The sequence below is a fragment of the Scomber scombrus genome, chromosome 4 (genome assembly GCF_963691925.1).
Source record: "Scomber scombrus chromosome 4, fScoSco1.1, whole genome shotgun sequence".
In the NCBI taxonomy this organism is placed as follows: domain Eukaryota; kingdom Metazoa; phylum Chordata; class Actinopteri; order Scombriformes; family Scombridae; genus Scomber; species Scomber scombrus.
Genome location: NC_084973.1, coordinates 29,892,121 through 29,912,172, shown reverse-complemented (window position 1 = coordinate 29,912,172; position 20,052 = coordinate 29,892,121). Strand labels below are relative to the sequence as shown.

Here is a 20,052-nt window from a genome sequence, read left to right as displayed (position 1 = left end):
GGTTGTTTTTTGTCACAAAGTGTCGAGCTTGGTTTTGTGAATAAATCTGAAGTTGCTCCTTTGATGCGAAAGCAAGTTATTCATGTTGTCACGATAGAAAAAAGGGACGTAAAAACATAATAAATTAACCAAATAACCATTTTTAAAGAAAAAAAAGAACTTTATTCACCTCCATACAGTAAACAGCTTCACAATATCCCTATAATAGATATCAATGTATGGTTAATACATTACTCTGTGTTGCCCCTAACAACATACTTCCTCAATATAAATTTCTGCACTTTAATCTTATCCACTCCAAAAAAAGCTATAGATTTTTTATTTATTTATTAGAAAACATTTTTTTCCGCTCAAAGCAAATCAAACAACATATACACAAAAAAAAAAAAGATAAATTAAAAAGACAAGCAACCAAACATCTGTAGTGCATCATTACCTGACATTTAATCTGTCCTATTATCGTGTACCGCAAAGTGTTTCACCTTCATAACACGGACAACTTAAACCTCTAAGTTGAACTAAAAAAAATCATGTAAAACTGTTGAGTTTGGAGTATGCCACCAGAATTATTATAAAGTAATAAAAAAGTTTATATTTGATTGATGGTATTCATTAAATCTATCAGTAAGAAGTTATATATTACTGTCATTAAATGTGCCAATTCAAGTTCAGTGATATTCTGTCTTTAAAAAAAATGATATAATTAATGAGCTGCTGAAAAGACTTGCTCAGTGTCTTTCAACATTATTTGATTTTATATAATAGCCTACTTTATAATTTAATATTAATTAAGTCAGACTGTTTGATGTCCAGCTAACAGAGAAGTGACAGGAACTCCTTTTATGGGCCAATCAGAGCTCATCAACTATAAAAACTAGACACGAAAATTGAAATATTTGATGGATTACGACAGAAAGACATTAAAAAAACTCATTTATCATTTAAACTTAAAATTAAATTACAAGTCCACACATTAAATGATCATTTTTTAAACTTTTTTTACCAGTATAATTTAGACCAGGATCATGTAATGGATCACATAATTTACTAGCGTTGTCACTTTTATAACTACTGTTTGAAAGATTGGAAAAAAAATGTTTATATTTAATCTGTAATGATCTGTTAAAAAAAAAAAAAAGGACCACGCCTTATACTCGGATGTTTCTCATGCCTTGTTGCCCACATTAGGACTAGGCAGTTGTTTTTTCTTGTATTCAAAATGAATAAAACTAAAGTCTCTGTGAATGAATGGAGCTAAATTACCTCTACAGTGCAGTTTAGGATTAAGTATGTTGTGTTTAAATGAAGTAAATTACATCTTAATTCTCATTACTTTAAACAAGAGTTTTGAATTGACAGTCCTATAAATGACTGATGAATGATCTGCCAAAAAAAAAAAAGGCCACGCCTTATACTCAGATGTTTTTCATGCCTTGTTGCCCGCAGCGTGACGAGCCAGTTGTTTACTTTCACACATAAAGAAGGAAACTAGTGAATCGCACTGATTACGCTGCAAAGAAATGCAACGTGTGGAAGCATTTTACAGATCGACTCTCTCTCAAATGAGCCAGTAGAGTCTCTGTGAATGAATTAAAACTAGAGTGCAGTATAGGATTAAGTGTATTGTGTTTAAATGATATAAATTACATCTTAATTCTTAATAGTTTAAACAAGGGACTGATCAATATTTACCAAATTAGAAATGTCTTATTCAAAGTGGCACACTCCAGACTTCATATTTAAAAGTCTAAATAATAATAATAATAATAATAATAATAATGATGATAATAATCCAAATAATCTGACAATCAGCTGTTTGTGTTGATTCTTGTTTCCCATTTTTGGTCAGATTGCTTTAATTTGAAAAAGACTGTCCAGATTATCTAAACGTTGTCTGTCGTCTCCTTCACTATGTTAGCTGGACAGTGACGGAAAAAGCCTGTAAAAGCAGCAATGTGTGTGTTTTTGTGTGTGTGTGTGTGTGTTTGTGTTCTGCCAGAGAGAGAAAAAAGAGAGGATTTAGTTATACAGTACAATACAGCTGGTCCCAAAAAAATCCAACCCAACAACCCCCCCCCCCTGTTCACTTTAAAAACAGGGGGAGGAGAAACACACTAAAAATGCACTTCTATGAGGAAAATGTGAACATAACAAAAAACCGGACAAATAAATTAAAACATCCTGTCTAACAAAGTGAAAGGAAGTTAACAGAATACAAGTGACACACATTGCACGGGCCACAGATGCAAATGTTAGTACTCCAAGTTTAAAAAAAAAAACACGGGTCCAAACTCTCCTCTGCTTGTTTTTTTTTTGGATTATCAGGACAAAGAGAGGATATTTTGGACCCGAGCCTTCCCTCCTCGGAGCCTTTTTTCCCCCAATATAATAGAAGGAAATCAGTGTAAATCAGACAGTGCTTTGGTAAACATTTCTTTCTAAAAAAAAAACCCAACAAAAAAACAAAAATGCTCTGGATTCAATCAAGAGAATCTCATCGGCTTCCTCTTGTAACGCGCTTTACGACGACGCATGCTCCGATTCATCACACCGATAAACACGTGATCCAATCAGAGATGCGTGAGTTAAATTATGTCATACACTGAAATCTCATCCATATTTCTAAAAAGGAAACTTGCACAAGATAAAAATATTGCTTTAAAAAAACAAAATAAAACCTGCCCAGAATATCTGATTATTTTATATATATATACTTAAAGATATCTGCATATACAGCTCATACTGTATATACACACATAATACAGTATATAGTTTCCATATATACTCAAATCTTATATCATCATTGCAGTAATGTGCAGTGATAATCATTATATTGCAAAACTACATTCAAAAAAATAATCATAAAACAGTGATTTAATGCGTAAGAAGACTCTAAAATAGCATTTTTTAAATTTTAAAAATAGTTTGACAAATGGTGCGTTCAAGGATGTGGGATTTTCCCCCACTCCCTACTCCCACAGCTACAGTGCAACTAAAATAATCATTGGTTAAACTGGATGAAGGAAGCACAGTCTTTTTTTTTTAAATAGCTTAACATTTTTTGGGGGAAATACTTTTATTTGCTTTCTTTCTAAGAGTTTGATGAGAAGATGAATATCAATCTCATGTTTGTGAATGGAGTTAAATGGAGCTAAAGCTAAGAGGTAATTAGCTTAGCATAGAAACTAGAAGCAGTTAGTTAAATGTTGTGCCTCTATAACTCTAGGGGCAACAAGTTTTATCTCATTTGTTTGATTCACATAAAAACAGAAATTTAATACAACTATTTGTGGTTTCACAGGGAGTTACGTGATGTTACGAATTATTGTTAAACAATAGTAAAACAGTCCGACCTTTATGGGCTTTAAACACCCAAAAGCACAAGTTTAATACTGAGTAGAGCATGATCATTATTTCCACAGGAGAAATCAGGTGAGCTTTGATTTTTCCAGCTTAAGGTCAACAAAACATGAACTTTTAACCCCATATATACTAATCACCAAAACCGACAGGATGCAGACGTTTTGGCGGGAAATTTTTTACAATTGAGATGAATGGGAAAAAAAGCAAATGTATATCGCTGTAAATCTCAAGCATCACATAAAGTACAGGATAAATCAGGTCAGCTTTGATTTTCAAGCAGATTTTCCAGCTTAAGTTAAAAAAAAACATGAACTTTTGACCCCTTACATGCTAATCACCAAAATCGATTCTGGTTTCTGGTATTGAGAGGATGCAGAAGTTTTGGCGGGAAACATTTTACCGTAAAAATGAATGCAGAAAAAGGTCATTATATCACTGAAAATCTCAAGCATCACAAAAAGTACAGAAGAAATCAGGTGAGCTTTGATTTTCAAGCAGGTTTTCCAGCTGAAGTTTAACAAAACATGAACTTTTACCCCTTATGTGGTATTCAGGAAAAACGATTCTGGTTTCTGGTATCGAGAGGATGCAGAAGTTTTGGCGGGAACATTTTTACCGTAGAGATGAATGGAGAAAAAGCTCCTTTGTCTGGTTCTACGAAGTAAAAAGTCTCAAGCATCACATAAAGTGTCAGAAAGGACAAGTAGACAAGGTTTTTAAAATTCTTATTAATTAATTATTGTGATTATTTTGATTTTGATGTTGTCTGTAGCATCTGAGTTAGCTGCTCTGCACATCTCACACAAACTGCTCTTTAGCGTTGAAACTGCCATTGCTTTGATAACAAGATTGTTAATTAACGTGCTAATTAGTAGGAGTTGGATGTCTTTTTGTAGACAGATATTAGAAATTTGGTAAGACTCAGGATAGCTGCTTCCAGTCTTTAGGCTAAATTAAGCTAATCGCCTCCTAGCTCCAGCTCCGTACTACAAGCACAGACATGAGAGTGACGTCCATCTCACTCAAAGAAAGAAAGAAAGAAAGAAAGCAAACAGGCGTATTTCCCAAAATGTCAAAACTATACCTTTAATTTATTTTTACAATCTCTAGCAAAATTCACCCAGCACACCCTCTTAAACACCCTCAACCTCAGATCAAATCTACATCCCCGCCTGTTAAAAATCTAAATTTGTTCATGCTAAAGGCTACAAATGAGTTACATCTCTATTTTTTTTTGTATTTTTCTTCTTATTTATTTTTTGCATATCATTTCATCACCATAGCTTAAAAGTGTTTTTTTTCATTTATCCCCAGCAGGTCACAGAAGAAGTACTTATATATATATATATATTAAGTATTTGTTCAGCTAAATATTTTCACTATATTTATATACAATACACATTAACTTGAGTGTTTTGAGTGCACTGCTGATGCTCTAGTTTCTGCGTTAACATGCCTACAAGTCAATCTTTTTTTTTTTTAAACTGACTTTTATTGTGCGAGTTATTGAGATTCAGACAGAAACCTAAAAGCTAGAAGTTCACACTGTGGAAGAGGAGAATAAACATGGCTTGGTTTAGCAGTCGCCCGACACAGGACTAGCGTACATGCTACATGTTTTGTTTTGTTTGTTATGCTATGAGGTTAAGACCATTAAATAGAGCGTTGTCTATAAAACAGTTTCTACAGTAATGTCCGACAACCCTGCTTCATCATTACTTCCCCCCCCCCCCCCCCCCCCCAGAAAGACATGTTTCAATAGTCTTTTTGCTGTAGCTCAGGTCCACGTTGCCCGACACTTTGGGCCCAGTTTCTGCTGGTAAAAGCTTCTTAAATCCATTTGTTCATCTAAATAAAGTCAGTGCAATATATCTGCCGTCCACAGGGACACTGCACATCCACCGTCCACCTGCGCTGAGAAAGCAGTGTGCTTGAGAGTCAAATGTTTGTTCGATAAGACGTTTTTCATCTTCAGTCTTTAGGATGAGAGGGAGGGGATGGGAGGGGAGGGTTAGGGGAGGAGGAGGGGGGGCTGCCTGTTCGCTTGTGAAACGTGTAGTTGTTGATGTTGCCGCTCCAAGTCGAAACGAAGTCGCAAGAAGCCGGCAAATGTTTCGCTGTTGTTGTTTTGTGTGGGGTTTTATTTTACTTTGAGGCGATTCAACGTAGTCTGGAGAGTCACCTCATGGTTTAAAGTTGTGATTTTGAACTGGTTTGGTAGTTGGATGAAGAGCTGGCAGGATATGAGAGAGGCCTGGGATCACACACACACACCGTTTACAGCCATACGTCAGATCGTGTGTGTCGTTTCATGTATGTGTGTGTGTGTGTGTGTGTGTATGTGTCTGCGTTTACATGCTTACACAAACTCTCCAAACCAATCACACACACTCTCTCCAGTCACCCCCCTCCCCCACACACCCCTCTGTGAAGCTGGAGGATCTTCACTCAGCCTGGGCTGCAGCAGGGGGGAGCATGCCCCTCTCTCTCAGTTGGGAGTACAGAGTGTGGAAGATGGTGAGCTGCTGCTCCGGCTGCAGCATCAACAGCTGCTGCAGCACTTTGCTCGGGTTCGGTCCCCTAAAAGAAAATAACAGTGTGAGCAGGATGGATGAAAACTGGATTATAAAAAACCTTACCTCACAGCAACAGGAACTCTTCTCTACCTTTTCCTACTTACTGAGGTTTTTGAAAATATACAAACGCATTAAATTTATTAAATGATAAGCAACAAACTTTCAGAGGAGAACAGAAATCAACACTAATTATTAGGTGTTTTAGATTTATGTTGGCAGATAAAAATCATCTCATTATTAGCTTTATTATGAGGTGCAACAAAGGTTTGTTTTCTCCTGTTTCCAGTGACAACAGAGACTCATAATCAGTGACTTTATCAGTGAGTGTGAGATCATTTCTGCTCTTTCCTTACATGAAAAATAACTTCAAACACATTTGTAGACTTGAAATTACATTATAACTTGTTACTGTTATTATACTGCAGCAATATTGTTAATATTAGGAAACCATTATAGGTGTTTTTGGTGGTTCTTATTGGCTTTAATGTTCCTCAACTCTTTAAAGAGAAATTTGAGACAGAATTCACTCGTTCTGGACACTAATGCATTCAAGAATTCAGCTGAAGCCAGTATGAGGAATCAGTTGTCTAATGTTGCTAAATTTAAATGTGTATATCATCAAATTTATTGTTTGTTTTCTCCTAGCAACAAACCTACATTTCACTACCAGGACGTTTCCCTCCACTGTAGATAAGTAGATACTCTAGTCTCATTTTAGCATTTTTGCACAAAATGTGGGCTAAGGATTTCACCTCCATTTCTTACAGTGCAGTCCTGCTATAAAAGCATCGCCTTATAAACAGTATGGAGAAGAAAAATGACAGTTACCTCATCATCTTATATTTCACGATCATACATATATATATCAGTAAAACAAACACTGCTGCTCTAAGTCTCCACACTCCTCTCCGTACCTGACGAAGCTGGCTATGTAGACGTGTGTGAAGGTTGCCATCAGGTACTGACAGTCGAATCGGTCCATGATGCCGCCGTGACCGGGGATGGTGCTGGCGAAGTCCTGAAGGAGAGGAGAGATATCAGTGCTCGGGTATCTGATGAAGCTTTGCATTAACGTGCCGTTTATCTGGTTGTCTGGACATGAAAATATTAAAATGTGTCCTTTCTTATATTTCATACTTCCCTCACTCTCTCCAAGCTTTTTCACTGTCAAATAAAAACAAAAATGCCAAAAAAAATCATCTTAAAAAGGGGAAAAAAGCATCTCTGGTGTGTGTTTTTTAACCTTCGTGTCGTCCTCCCGGATCAAATTGACCCCGTCTGTTTTGACTGTTCCTTCTTTCCCCTCCCTCCTTCCTCTCTCTTTCCTCCCTTCCTTCTTCCATCCCCCTTTCTTCCATCCTTCTGTCCTTCCTTCTTTCCTTCCTACCTCCCTACCTCTTTCCTTCCCCTACCTTCCTCCCTTCCTTCTTTCCTCTGTCCTTCTTTCCTTCCTCCCTCCCTACCTTCCTTCCTCCCTCCTTTCCTTCCTTCTTCCACCCTTCCTTCCTCCTTTCCTTCCTTCTTCCTCCCTCCTTTCCTTCCTTCCTCCCTCCTTTCCCCCTTCCTTCCTCCTTTCCTTCCTTCCTCCCTCCTTTCCTTCCTTCTTCCATCCTTCCTTCCTCCATCCTTCCTTCCTCCCTCCCTCCTTCCTTTCCTCCCTCCCTTCCTTCCTTCTTCCTCCCTTCTTCCTTGACTCGAGGACAACAGGAGGGTTAATGACTATTATTTAAATACAGTACCATCTATAGTGTTGCTTATTGTAGGTGTTTTTTCTAACATGGACTTTGCAAAGGTCCCCTGCTAATGTATAAGGTTACTAAGTGTAGATGTGATAAAATGGCAGTCAGTATATATTAATATAATCTGCCTCAATGTAAAAATTCAGATGCACTGACTACAAAAACAGAGAAATGACCCAGATATTTGAAAAAAAACAAGGACTTGTACTTACACTGAAGTGGAGCCACTGCAGCAGCCTGCAGGAGTCATTTTGTGCTGTTGTTTTTGCAGCATGAAGCAAACTGCTGCTGGGCTACTGTCACTTTAAGTCAAATCTCAGCCTCGCCACAGTTAAAGTGGTCCGACCAGTTTCTGAAAATATTTGAATGCTTCTCCTCAACTGATTTTTGTGTCTGTTTGTGAGCTCGAAGCTTGAGAAGATTCACTCAGCCTATTAAAGCACATTGGACTACTTCAATGTCACCTGCTACTATAGAGATGTTCTCCCTTTTTCTGTATGAAGGGTCTTTGAGTAGCTTTAAAAGCACTCTATGAATAAAATGCATTATTATCATTATTATTAGTAGTAGTATTAAGTGTTAAAGTAGTGAAGTAATGGCAGAAAATTACAATATAATGATAAAGAATATACATGGCTGAGGTTTGAGATGATGAGGAAGAAGAAATTTGAGCTGATTAAACATTTCCTTACTTTAATTTTGAAGGCTCGCTTGAATCCGCTGGCAAAGAAGCCTCCAAACGGCCCGATGAGAGACCCGAAGGACGAGAGGAAGACGCTGTGGATCTGATAGGGGTACAGGTTCACCGTTTTCTAAAAGGAGAGATGAGACAAATATATTAAAAAATCGATTAGATGATCATTTTAATCTAATTTAACGTATTAGATCCAATAACACAGCATATTGACACACTTTCAGGTGATTTTAAGATCCAATTTGGAAGTGAAATGTACTTTCTTTAACCTTTGTGTCGTCCTCCCGGGTCAAATTGACCCTGTCTGTTTTGACTGTTCCTTCTTTCCTCCCTTCCTTCCTTCTGTCTGTCCTTCCTCCCTCCTTCTCTCTTTCTTTCCTTCCTTTCTCTTTCCTCCCTCTTTACTCCCTCCCTTACTCCCTCCCTCCCTCCTTCCTTCTTTCCTGCCTCCATCCCTCCATCTCTCTTTTACTTTCTCCCTCCCTCCTTCCTTCTTTCCTCCCTTCCTTCCTTCCTCCCTCCCTCCCTCCTTCTTCCTCCCTTCCATCCTTCCTTCCTCCCTCCTTAATTCTTCCTCCCTTCCTTCCTTCTTCCTCCCTTCCCTCCTTAATTCTTCCTCCCTTCCTTCCTTGACTCGAGGACAACAGGAGGGTTAAATATAAGAAAAATGTCTTCTATAAAGGAGCATTTCACAGTGTTATGAGTCCTTAGGATTAAGAAATGTTGTGTATATATAGGCAATAATTAAATATATTATCTAATTTAAAACATAATGGTCTGGAGAAGTTAAAAGTCTTACCCATCTCAGTATGTTCTGTATCACAACAGGAAGAGTGTACTCCTGCATCACAAATATATCAGATGGCTCACACTCAATGGTAAACCTGTTGGTCTCACTGTTGAAGCCCACGGGACACACGAAGTACTGGAACCGAGCCAGCAGGTAGGCCAGCTGCAGGTACGACAAACACACAACGAGACACAAAGAGATGATCAGCTTCTTTTACTCCAGCTGCTTGATTTATGAGCATCAGTGAGAGCTAGGTTGGACAAATGGAGGCCCTGCTGTGGAAAAGCTGCAAAAACATGCTTTTCTGTATTGGCTTGAATATTAGATGATGTTTTATATTTTAAAAAGTGAGGTCATCTTATATTGTTCTTTTTTTTTTGTTTTTTTAAAACTTTATTGGTGAAATAACATGGCGAACAAGGATTAACACAGAGATATGGTGACCTAGCAGCAGTGTATGTGTGTGTGTGTGTGTGTGTGTGTGTGTGTGTGTGTGTGTATGAATGGTAGGATGTCCGTGGTATATTATAATAACAGTAATATTAATAATAGATATAATAATAATAATAATGAGTATTGTAATGTTGACTATATGTTGAGCAAAAATAATCATCATCATCATTTAAAACCTTTTTCTTTGTGAAAGCTTTTGCAAATGTTTGAATTGCTCTACTTATTTATTTTTACAACTTTTAATTGTTCTTATTCTTTTACTGTTTTACTTATTATTATTATTTGTATTATTTAATTAGTTTATTTATCATTAACTAATCTTCTGTACTTCTGTCTTTATCTCTGTGCTCCTCGTTGCTTACTTTTATCTGCAAAGTTTGGTTTTAATTCTCCTGTAAAGCAACATTGTTAAGAAATGTGCTATATAAATAAAATGAATTATTATTATTGTAAGCATCATATTGAAATATGTATTTTTATATATAATAGACAATATGTTAATAATCATAATGATAACCATTGGTGAGTAGTATTATATTCATTTAGAAAATATCATGTTATATACAAGGATTAGATCATTTTTCTTTTAATAAGATCAGTAATCATTTATGAATGGCTGCTGTAACACCGACTCCTACAGAGAGTGTTGCATTATGGATTGTTTACAGCCTTGACGTTAATAGGTCAGCGAGTATATTCAAGTCTGTTTAAAGTTATTTTGGCTCAGTTTAACCTGCAGGAGCTCCAGAAGTCTACTGTCTTCTTCTGCAGAGGAAATTAAGACTTAAAATCGTCTTCCGACTGCAGGAACAGAACCAGCATCTGAATCGTCTCTCAAGCAGCCAAAATGATTACTGCTGTCACAGATGATGAGGAGCTCAAAGAGAAAAAAAAAGAAGAAGGAACTGCCAGAGAAAATAATTATGATCACTTCCATGAGCCTGACAAGAGGAAGTGTGAGTGTGGTGGCTGATAAACAAGACACACAAATGTGGGATTTTAACATTCTGCTTTAATGGAAGTTTTTCCATTTATATGAAAGAGAGAGAGAGAGAGAGAGAGAGAGAGAGAGAGAGAGAGAGAGAGAGAGAGAGAGAGAGAGAGAGAGAGAGAGAGAGAGAGAGAGAGAAAAAGCTTCACGGATGAGGAGTCTCTTCTTCCTCGGATAAACAATATTCTCTGGGAAACTTTCCCAACAGGACGAGTGTGAAAGTGTGTTACATCTCCAAAAAACCCTTATAAAGAACAGATGTTGGAAAGGTGGAGGCGGGGCTTATGTTATAATCAGGGTTGTCTTATATTTAGGCCAATATGGGACTATTTAAAATCCTTTGTTGAGAAGAGAAATAAAGATAATGTGACTGAGTTGTGAGCTTTATTCTTCTCTACTCCAGCATGTTGGCGGTTAACCAACCACGATTTAGAGTTTGCATTGCTATAGTGGAGATGTAGTAAGACAGTGGACTAACTTACCTGCATACTTGGACACTTGGAAACTATGTGTAGAAGGAAATATGGACCATGTGGGTGAGTCGTAAAAACATAAATGATGGAGAATACTCACGATGAAGCCAAAGACCACAGTGGCGAAGAAACCTCCGATGAAGCCTTCCCAGGTCTTCTTGGGTGAAAGCTGCAGGAGGGTCGGAGAGAGAGACAGAGGGGGTCTTTCAAATCAATATAATGCAACGTTTTTCTTTTTTATTCACTCTTTCACCACAGACTACATGTGCTTTAAAATAAACCTGTTCTCCTTCTGCTCTTAGTTACTGAACAGCTAAGTTAAGACAGTAAAGCTGCATTTTGAACCCATAGTGTTTAGTAATTCGGAGCAATGAGTTCAGGAGGCCCGAGTGTCAACCTGAAGAGTTATTTACTAGCAGGTTTGTCTGGCTGCCAGGTTTATTCAAGGTGAGAGGAAGAGCAGTAAAATGTAGAATGACACAAAGGAAAAGTGGAGCTCAGACTGCAGGAGCTTTAAAACACTTATGGACTTTGAAATCAGGTTGCATCATGTTTATAAAGGAGAGTCTTCATACATGTTTTCTCTCTCTAATCTCAAACATGCACACTCTACTACTACTACTAAGATTTAGAAATAACAGTGCATCACACACACACACTACAGGATAGAAGATTATCCTGCCAGATTAAATGGTGAGTGGACCGCACATGAATAGCTTTGAGTGTGTTTGGTCATTGAGTGAAATCCAGTTAAAAACTCTAGATTAGATAGATCTAGTAGTCTCTCTTTCAAGTTCAGAAGCTTTCACACACAGATGACAGGCGTTGCAATGCTGGATGCCAACCTACTCATCAGGGGAAGCTAATGATTGGCGAACATTCACACAGCGCTGCAGCAGCCATTCAGGGTTCAGTATCTTTGCCAAAGGACACTTCAACATGTAGACTAGAGGAGCTGGGAATTGAACCTCTGATATTCCGATTCTCTCTCTCTCTCTCTCTCTCTCTCTCTCTCTCTCTAATAAAAGGCAAAAAAGCCCAAAAATACATAATAAATAAATAAATAGACAACCTCCTGAACCACAGCTCAGCACAAGGGGAACAATGCATCACCTCACGTGATCTCATGGGGAAACTAATAATAATTTGCATCACTAAAGGAAAAGAAAACAAATGCAGAAGGTTTAAAATACTGGATGAATAAATGATTGAGGGTTAGTCCCCATGGTCAACCTTAGTTTTCTGTTCTTCAGCGAGAACTGGAGGTGAGATTTTAAATGTTTTAATATCTGTCAACAGTGTTTACCGTTGCTTGGCAACACTGGTCAGCTGCTCCAGGACTAACGTTAGCTTGTAATGCTATTTGGAAAGTAGACCAGATTTCTCCTCTGATTATTGGGAGAGGGGAAACGGGGACAACTCATCCTAAAACTCATGTAGTCTGAGCTTAATTTAAACATGGAGACAAAACAAGTTTCTACTTTCTTCAAGTTTTCTGATATTAATTCAGATCGTGATCATGTGTCAGCAAGTAAATGAAGGTAACCCAAACATCCTTCATTTAAAATTCAAATCAATTATCTGACTCATGTCCTTCTCCGTTGCCATGTCTACCAGCAGGGATCCAGAGACGTCTCCAGGCCTGATTGGATATACTGTATAATCCCTGCAGTGTGTTCTGTGTCTGACCTGAGATCACGTCTTAGTCGTCCTGAACACACAACACAGGAACGCATCCTGATCAGATGCTTACCCACATCTACTGGCTCATTTTAACACAAACAAGTATCACTTCTGCTCTAATCTACTTACAGATGTTCAAGCAGCTCGTTACGTCCATCAGACTAAGTCCAGGTTAGAAAGTTAAAAAACCCACCTGTGGATCTTAAAACCCATCACTTCTCCTTGGCCTGTGACACCTTGTAAGACTTTATTTATTTTATTCAATTTGATTTGATTGTTTTTTATTGTGTGGGTGTTATTTTGTATTCACGTTTTATGTCTTTTAATTTATTTTATTTGTATTTTATCTGTATTTTTATGCCTCATGTGAGCTGTTAAGTCTTTTATTTACTCTTCTCTACAGCACTTTGGTCCACTGTGGTTGTTTTAAAATGCTTTACAAATATAGAATAAAGACTCTGAGATAGTTAACCTCTTTCATTTGGGGCAGCGACTCCTTCCTGAATCAGAAAGGAGCAATCAACTATTTTCTAGCAAAGAACCAAGGTGCGGAATTTTACCCTCGAACACCTCGGCTGCAAACCCCCATCAGTGCAGGCTAATGGTCATAGTTTAATAAAGTGAATTTCGGCAACTCCTAATGAATGATAATGTTGCTCCTCACCTGCTAGATGTGGAAATAAGCAACTACTTGCTAAAAAGTTCAACATATCATCTTAAAAGTATCAATTTCACTGCCTGGACCACTGACTTTTATAGATTTTTATGTATTTTATGAGTCTTACTGATTGCTCATTTGCACTATACTTTTAAATTTGAAGGTTTTAATAGTTTTATTTTTAATTTGAGTTTTGAAAAATGCTCTATAAATAAAGATAATTATTAAAAGGTTATGATCATACTTATTTCCACAGTCCCCAAGTAGCCAAAAAAATCAGTAAATACAGGTTTAAGTGAACTATGATGTGGACAAAAAAGCAGATACGACACTCAGATCACCAAACTGAATATTCTCCACTCTTCGGCTGAGCCTAAAGCGCTCGTAGCTTTCAGTTTGTGTCCATAAAAATTATAATAACAAATCGATTTCAAGGCAACAAGGATAGCAGGACCAAACTCCATATTTCCACTAAAAAAAAAACTTTAAAAAACTGGGTGATGATGGATGAGCATGATGTGAGATTTAAAAGCCTCGGGCCTTCCCACCAGTCATTAGAAATAAAGAAGCCTCTTGGAGGAGTCGGGAAATGTCTTCGACTGTGAAACCAACGTCCAGCCGGTTATTCATTCTGTCATTTTGTCCTGAGGGTTAATTACCTCACCCCATCACAACTCCTCCATTTACAATTGGTAACAGTTCATGGTGAACACATGACCATCACCGAGCCTTCCCAGTGTGCAGTCCAACCATGAATAAAATGAAAATACTTTAATAAAATATATTTTGGTATCTTTCCGAGACATAAGAATGTTGCCATGGTGATAGAATCTCTGCTGATCTGTTCATTTTTAGCTCTTTCTACCTTTTAGAAAGCAGTAAAGCCACTAAATTTCATATTAATCTCTTAAAATAGACCAGAATAAACCATATAATAAACCATAATGAAGATTTTTTTGACTTACCTTAATAAGTGGAGTCCTCCCGAAGAAGAATCCAAACAGATAGGCCATGATGTCATTGCAGATCACGATGGAAATGGGGACAATAAACCTGGAAAAAGGACATTTGAATAATGTTGAGAGGTATTGGATGAACTAACATCATCCAGGTTAAAAATATATCTGTTCTACTGTGAACTAAAAAAAGCTGCGTATTATCAAAATGTCATTATTAAAATAGATAGTAATTTTTATAATGACTTTATTTATGCCATTTATTTATGGATCTCTGTTATCTAAATATGTTAGTAGTAGTATTAGTAGTAGTATTAGTAGTGGTAATCATAGTAATAGTAGTAGAAGTAGTAGTATTACTAGTACGAGTGGTAGTAGTAATAAGAGTAGTAATGTAAAGTAGTAGCAGTAGAAGTAGAAGTAGAAGTAGTAGTAGTAGTAGTAGAAGTAATAGGAGTAGTAATAGTAAAGTAGTAGTAGCAGTAGAAGTTGTAGTAGTAGTAATAGTAGTAGTATTATCAGTAGTAGTAATAATGGTAGTAGTCGTAGTAGTATTAGTACTGTAGCAGTAATAGTAGTAGTAGTAATAGTAGTAGTAGTATTAGTACTGTAGTAGTAATAATAGTAGTAGTAATAGTAGTAGTAGTATTAGTACTGTAGTAGTAGTATTAGTAGTAGTAGTAGTAATAATGGTAGTAGTCGTAGTAGTAGTATATATTACTGAATATTAAGATTACAACAACATTTCTGGATTTTAAATAAATATGGGTCAAATCCAATCATGAATTCCCTTTATGTGCCAGAATGTTCATCAGCTGCACTAAAATAAATAAAGATTTGTATATTTTGAATCACTTTAGGAAAAATCATAACATTTAAGGCTTGGGATGTTTTTACTGATCCCAAATGTTTAAATAAAGGGTCATATTAGATCTGAACAGTATGTAAGGGTTAAAAACAACAAACTAAGCTGTATATTCTATGTGGATTTTTTAAATTTAATCTTTGCTTTGTGTCACAAACAGCCCGACAAACGACGACACATACGACGCAGTTAAAAAAGACGACAACAAGGAAAAAAGGAAAAAAGTCTCCTGGGGGTCTGTCTGTGTCCTGCTTACCAGATCATTCCTTCAAACAGGTTCTGAATGACAAGGTGGGACTGAGTTACCACAATCAACAGGGTCACATGGGTCCAAGCAAACTGGAATGGCAAACACAAACACAAACACCACAGTGTCACTGCACTGGAATGTAGCCGTGCCGGCTCACAAGTTGGCTCGTGTCAGAAAAATAGTGAAGTCATACAAACACAACGAAAAACAGACGGACGGACGGACGGACAAACGGACAGCGGAGGTGAATGACACTAACATAAGCAACACTGCAGAGAGATAAAACATCCAAAAACAACATAAAAAAACCTCCAAATATTGTAATGTGAGACGAGCAGGCAGCAGTAAAGGATGAGCGTCACTTATTTATTCAATAATTTTTGCAAAGATGCATGCATGAAATGATTAAAATAATGTCTGAAAAGCAATAAAACAGCAGCGTAAACCAAACAGGAGTGAGTACATGAGATAAAGTGCCAAAATATATGACGCAATTTGCATAAATGCCAATTAATCTAATCTAATAAAAAAAAGAACAATTCAATTAGTCAATAAAAATCCATTAATGATAAATTTGGGTTGATAAAATTAGGAAAACATGGATGCATGTGAATGAAATAAAGCTGCAGCATTTATACACTTTAAAAAATAATAATGTTTTAAATGATAAAAGAAAAGACTTGAACAATGGAAACAACATCATGAGCATGAGGCGAGTTTACGAAATCTTCTCAGAGGGTAAAAAAAGAAGAGAGAGAGAAAGAAGCAGTGGGAAAGTTAGTGGTGGAGTAAAGGAAGAGGGGGAAAAGGAGGAAGAGGAGGAAGAGGAGGAGGAGGAGGAGGGAGTTACTTGGCTGATACACACCATATAAAACTGCAGGCGGTAATGTTTCTTCACTAAACTCAGCACAAACATGCAGAAACCTGTGAAAGAGTAGACAACATGCTGTCAGTTTTTTGTTTTTTTTTACACAAAATTGAAAGAGAATAGATTAAAAAAACATCTATCACATTTAAACAATTATAAATATACTGTATGTGCATGTGTGTGTGTTGAAATCAGCCCAAAATGTGAATATATTTCAATTAAAAAGGATAAAAAACATTTCTCTTTTGATGTGTTTATGATTGAGCTCTTTTAAAAGTACTTTAAATTGTAACCTTTCATTTGCACTGTATGTTCTTTTAATGACTTTTAAAGCAAATCATTATTTTATGCTGCACTCTCATATTTTATGCTCTATTTAAGTCAAGCTTTTTGTTTTCTTTCTCTCTTTCTATTATATTATAATTGGGTTTTCTTTCTCTTTTATTGTAGGTTTTCATGTTTTAAATTAATACTGTTTAATATTTTGTATTTATGTAAATCGCCCCTGTGTATGAAACACGCTATATATATTAAATCTGCCTTTCTTTGCCTTTAATTCTAACTTTTAGGATTTGTATTGACAGTCTTCATCAGCGTGAAGCTCCTGTGTCAGGTCCGTCTAGGTGAACCCGAGGACGCTCTCGAGGGAGCTGTTACCGCTCGGCACTTTGAGAAGATGCTATCTGTTTCAGAGCGTCCTTGTGGAGGCTTTTAAACTGCAGCTGATGATGATGATGATGATGATGATGATGATGCTGCTTGGCCGAGGCGACTGAGAGACAACAAAGTCAGCAACACTCAGGAGGAAGTGTGTTCGACCCACTTCAGACTCTAAAAGCGAAGCACTCAGACATCAGTATCAGGATATTTATCCCAGAGGGAAACTTTACCTCTAATACACATCAGGCTGTGGCTGCTAGCATGATGCTATCAGTACAATGCTATAATACAACAGATATGTGCTGTTGTTGCATGTTGTAGCACATAAGGCTGGGAAATAAATCTATATTATAGCGATAATAGTGATATTTTAGAGATATCGTCTTAGATTTTTAATATTGTAATATCGTCATATGGAATAAGTGTCTGTCTTTTCTGGCTTTTAAAGGCGGAATTACAGTAAACATGTATTTTTTGAGATTAACCTTTGTGTCGTCCTCCCGGGTCAAATTGACCCCGTCTGTTTTGACTGTTCCTTCTTTCCTCCCTTCCTTCTGTCTGTCCTCCCTCCCTCCTTTTCTCTTTCTTTCCTCCCTACCTCCTTTCCTTCCTTCCTTCCTCCCTTCCTTCCTCCCTTCCTTCTTTCCTCCCTCCCTCCTTCTCTCTTTCTTTCCTCCCTCCCTCCTTCCTTCTTTCCTTCCTTCCTTCCTCCCTTCCTTCTCTCTTTCTTTTCTCCCCCTACCATCCTTCTTTCCTTCCTTCCTCTTTTCCTTTCTCCCTCCCTCCTACCTTCCTTCTTTCGTCCGTTCTTCCTTCCTTCCATTCCTTCATCCCTTCCTTCTTTCCTTTCCTCCCTTCCTTCCTCCTTTCCTTCCTTCCTTCCTTCCTCCCTCCTTTCCTTCCTTCTTACTTCCTTCCTCCCTCCTTTCCTTCCTTCCTTCCTTCCTCCCTCCCTTCCTTCCTTCCTTCCTTCCTCCTTTCCTTTCTTCCTACTCCTTTCCTTCCTTCTTCCTTCCTCCCTCTCTCCCTCCCTCCCTCCTTCCTTTCCTTCCTTGAATCGAGGACAACAGGAGGGTTAACAGTCTGTTTTATTATCTGTATTTACCCATTTAGTCATTATATCCTCATTACTGATGATTATTTATCAAACATCTCATTGTGTAAATATTTTGTGAAGCCCTAGTAGCACATTTTCTACAAATTATCAACGCTGATAATTTCCCAGCACATCATTTACATCATGTTATTATCAAATTTTGATATTTTAATTTTTATACTTTCCAAGTTTCTTTCACTGCAAACTGACTTTTAGCAAATATATCCTTATTACTTTTTTATTCTTTTTTTAACATTGATCTTTGCTCCTTTTATGCCAAGCACTATTATTATCATCATTATCATCAATATTATTATTATTATGTACTAATGCAGCTTTAAGTCCAAATTGATTTAACAGGACTGCTGCTTTCAAATTTCAATATGTTCAACAACATATAGATCCAGTATCTCAGAGAAAGATTAAGACTAATCCAAAGACTGAAAACAAGATTCTGGGAAAATATCCATTGAGAAAAAAGTTTATTTTTGGACTAAACTTAATCCCTGTCTGGGAAATCAAGCAATTATGTGTATTGTATTATAAACAGAGAAATACACCAGCTACTGCATTTTCGAGCCCAACACTAATATTGATATTTGAGAGTTTAAAATTGGGTAATATTCATGTTTTTTTGTGCTGAAGGTTAGCACTTGAACTTAAAGTGACTTGCTTAATGCTTTTATATTTATTTACAGCCTTTTAATCTACATCAACTTCATCTGGAAACAGGAAATATAATTATATCATCACATTAAATTCAGATATAAAACTCCACAAAAGTTCAGTCACACTGTAATAGTCAATATTTATTATAAAGTAGAATCTGATAGTTTGACAGAGATACTTTAAATTTGGTTAATACAGAAAATCACAGTTGAAAATAAACTGGTGGTGAAACTATGTAATGACACTCTTTCTTATTCTCAAGGACTCGCGTGACAATAAAGCTCTCCCTTAAAAAAAAAACGTGTTCCTTTATTACATTAAGAAGGAGAGCAAAGGTTCGAGCCCAAACTGGCTCTTTATCAGGGCATCAAAGTGACTCAGGTATGCGTCACTGAATAAACACTCTTTGTGCCTCCCGTGGGTGCGGCTTCTTTGCAACCGCAGCATTAGTACAAATCTCCGAGACAGACACAATAACACATGTAGTATCCGTGTGGCACAACTTTATTTACACAACTATTTAACTACCTGACAAAGAGCCAATTTGGGCTTGAAACATCGTTGGCATTGCTCTTGTAAATATAATAAAGATTGTAAATCGTTGGGAAACAGAAAGTATCTACAGATTTATTTATTGTAACTTATCAGCTAATAAATGGGTCAATGAAAAATAAGGGTCGGCAAGATGAGCAATTAATAATTATCTTTAAAAATAGTCTTAAAAGCATCATCAGGTTTTGTATTTTTGTTGGTTTTATGTCATTTGAAATGACATTTGCACCATTTTTTACCAAAGTAAGACTGAATGCTCCTGAAAATGTCAAATGGTGTAACCACAAAAGAATGATAAATATTACATATTCCATCACCTACAGTGTATTTAAGTGGACTTATACTAATAATAACTTCATTTAAAACATGTAAATGTTTCCTGATCTCCATGGTTACCAGATTAAATGTAATATTTAGAACAATTGTATTCCATTACCTTTATTTAATATAAAAAGTTATAATGTAAGATCATGCCAAACTAGTTGATATGGTGTTTTATTGAGAATTTACTGTTTTTAAGCAAGTTGAATTATTTGGTACAAAGTTTTTATGGTTACACCACTTAGACATTTTTACCATAATCCTCTAATATATTCTCTCAAAATGGATTAAAAGCAGAAATTTGATGCTGGGTCCACAAAAAAAGAATGTGTGCAAGTTATTCATACGTTTATTTTCACATAAGCTGATACCAACAAATACATGATATCCTAAAA

The 20,052-nt window shown here is 36.6% G+C and overlaps 1 protein-coding gene across 2 annotated transcripts in view; it reads right to left on the bottom strand.

Annotated features, from left to right (window-relative positions):
* Positions 1–3,654: 3,654 nt before the first annotated feature.
* The window catches only part of cds1 (CDP-diacylglycerol synthase (phosphatidate cytidylyltransferase) 1), a 44,387-nt gene continuing 27,989 nt past the window's right edge, over positions 3,655–20,052 (bottom strand). For both annotated transcript variants that reach the window (XM_062416800.1, XM_062416799.1), the window contains 8 exons: positions 16,357–16,415; positions 15,498–15,580; positions 14,386–14,473; positions 11,180–11,248; positions 9,172–9,324; positions 8,371–8,490; positions 6,854–6,957; positions 3,655–5,943 (listed from right to left, as the gene is read on the bottom strand). In XM_062416800.1, coding sequence (XP_062272784.1) covers positions 5,808–5,943; positions 6,854–6,957; positions 8,371–8,490; positions 9,172–9,324; positions 11,180–11,248; positions 14,386–14,473; positions 15,498–15,580; positions 16,357–16,415 — 812 coding nt within the window. In that variant the 3' untranslated portion in view covers positions 3,655–5,807. The remainder of the gene's footprint in view (positions 5,944–6,853; positions 6,958–8,370; positions 8,491–9,171; positions 9,325–11,179; positions 11,249–14,385; positions 14,474–15,497; positions 15,581–16,356; positions 16,416–20,052) is intronic.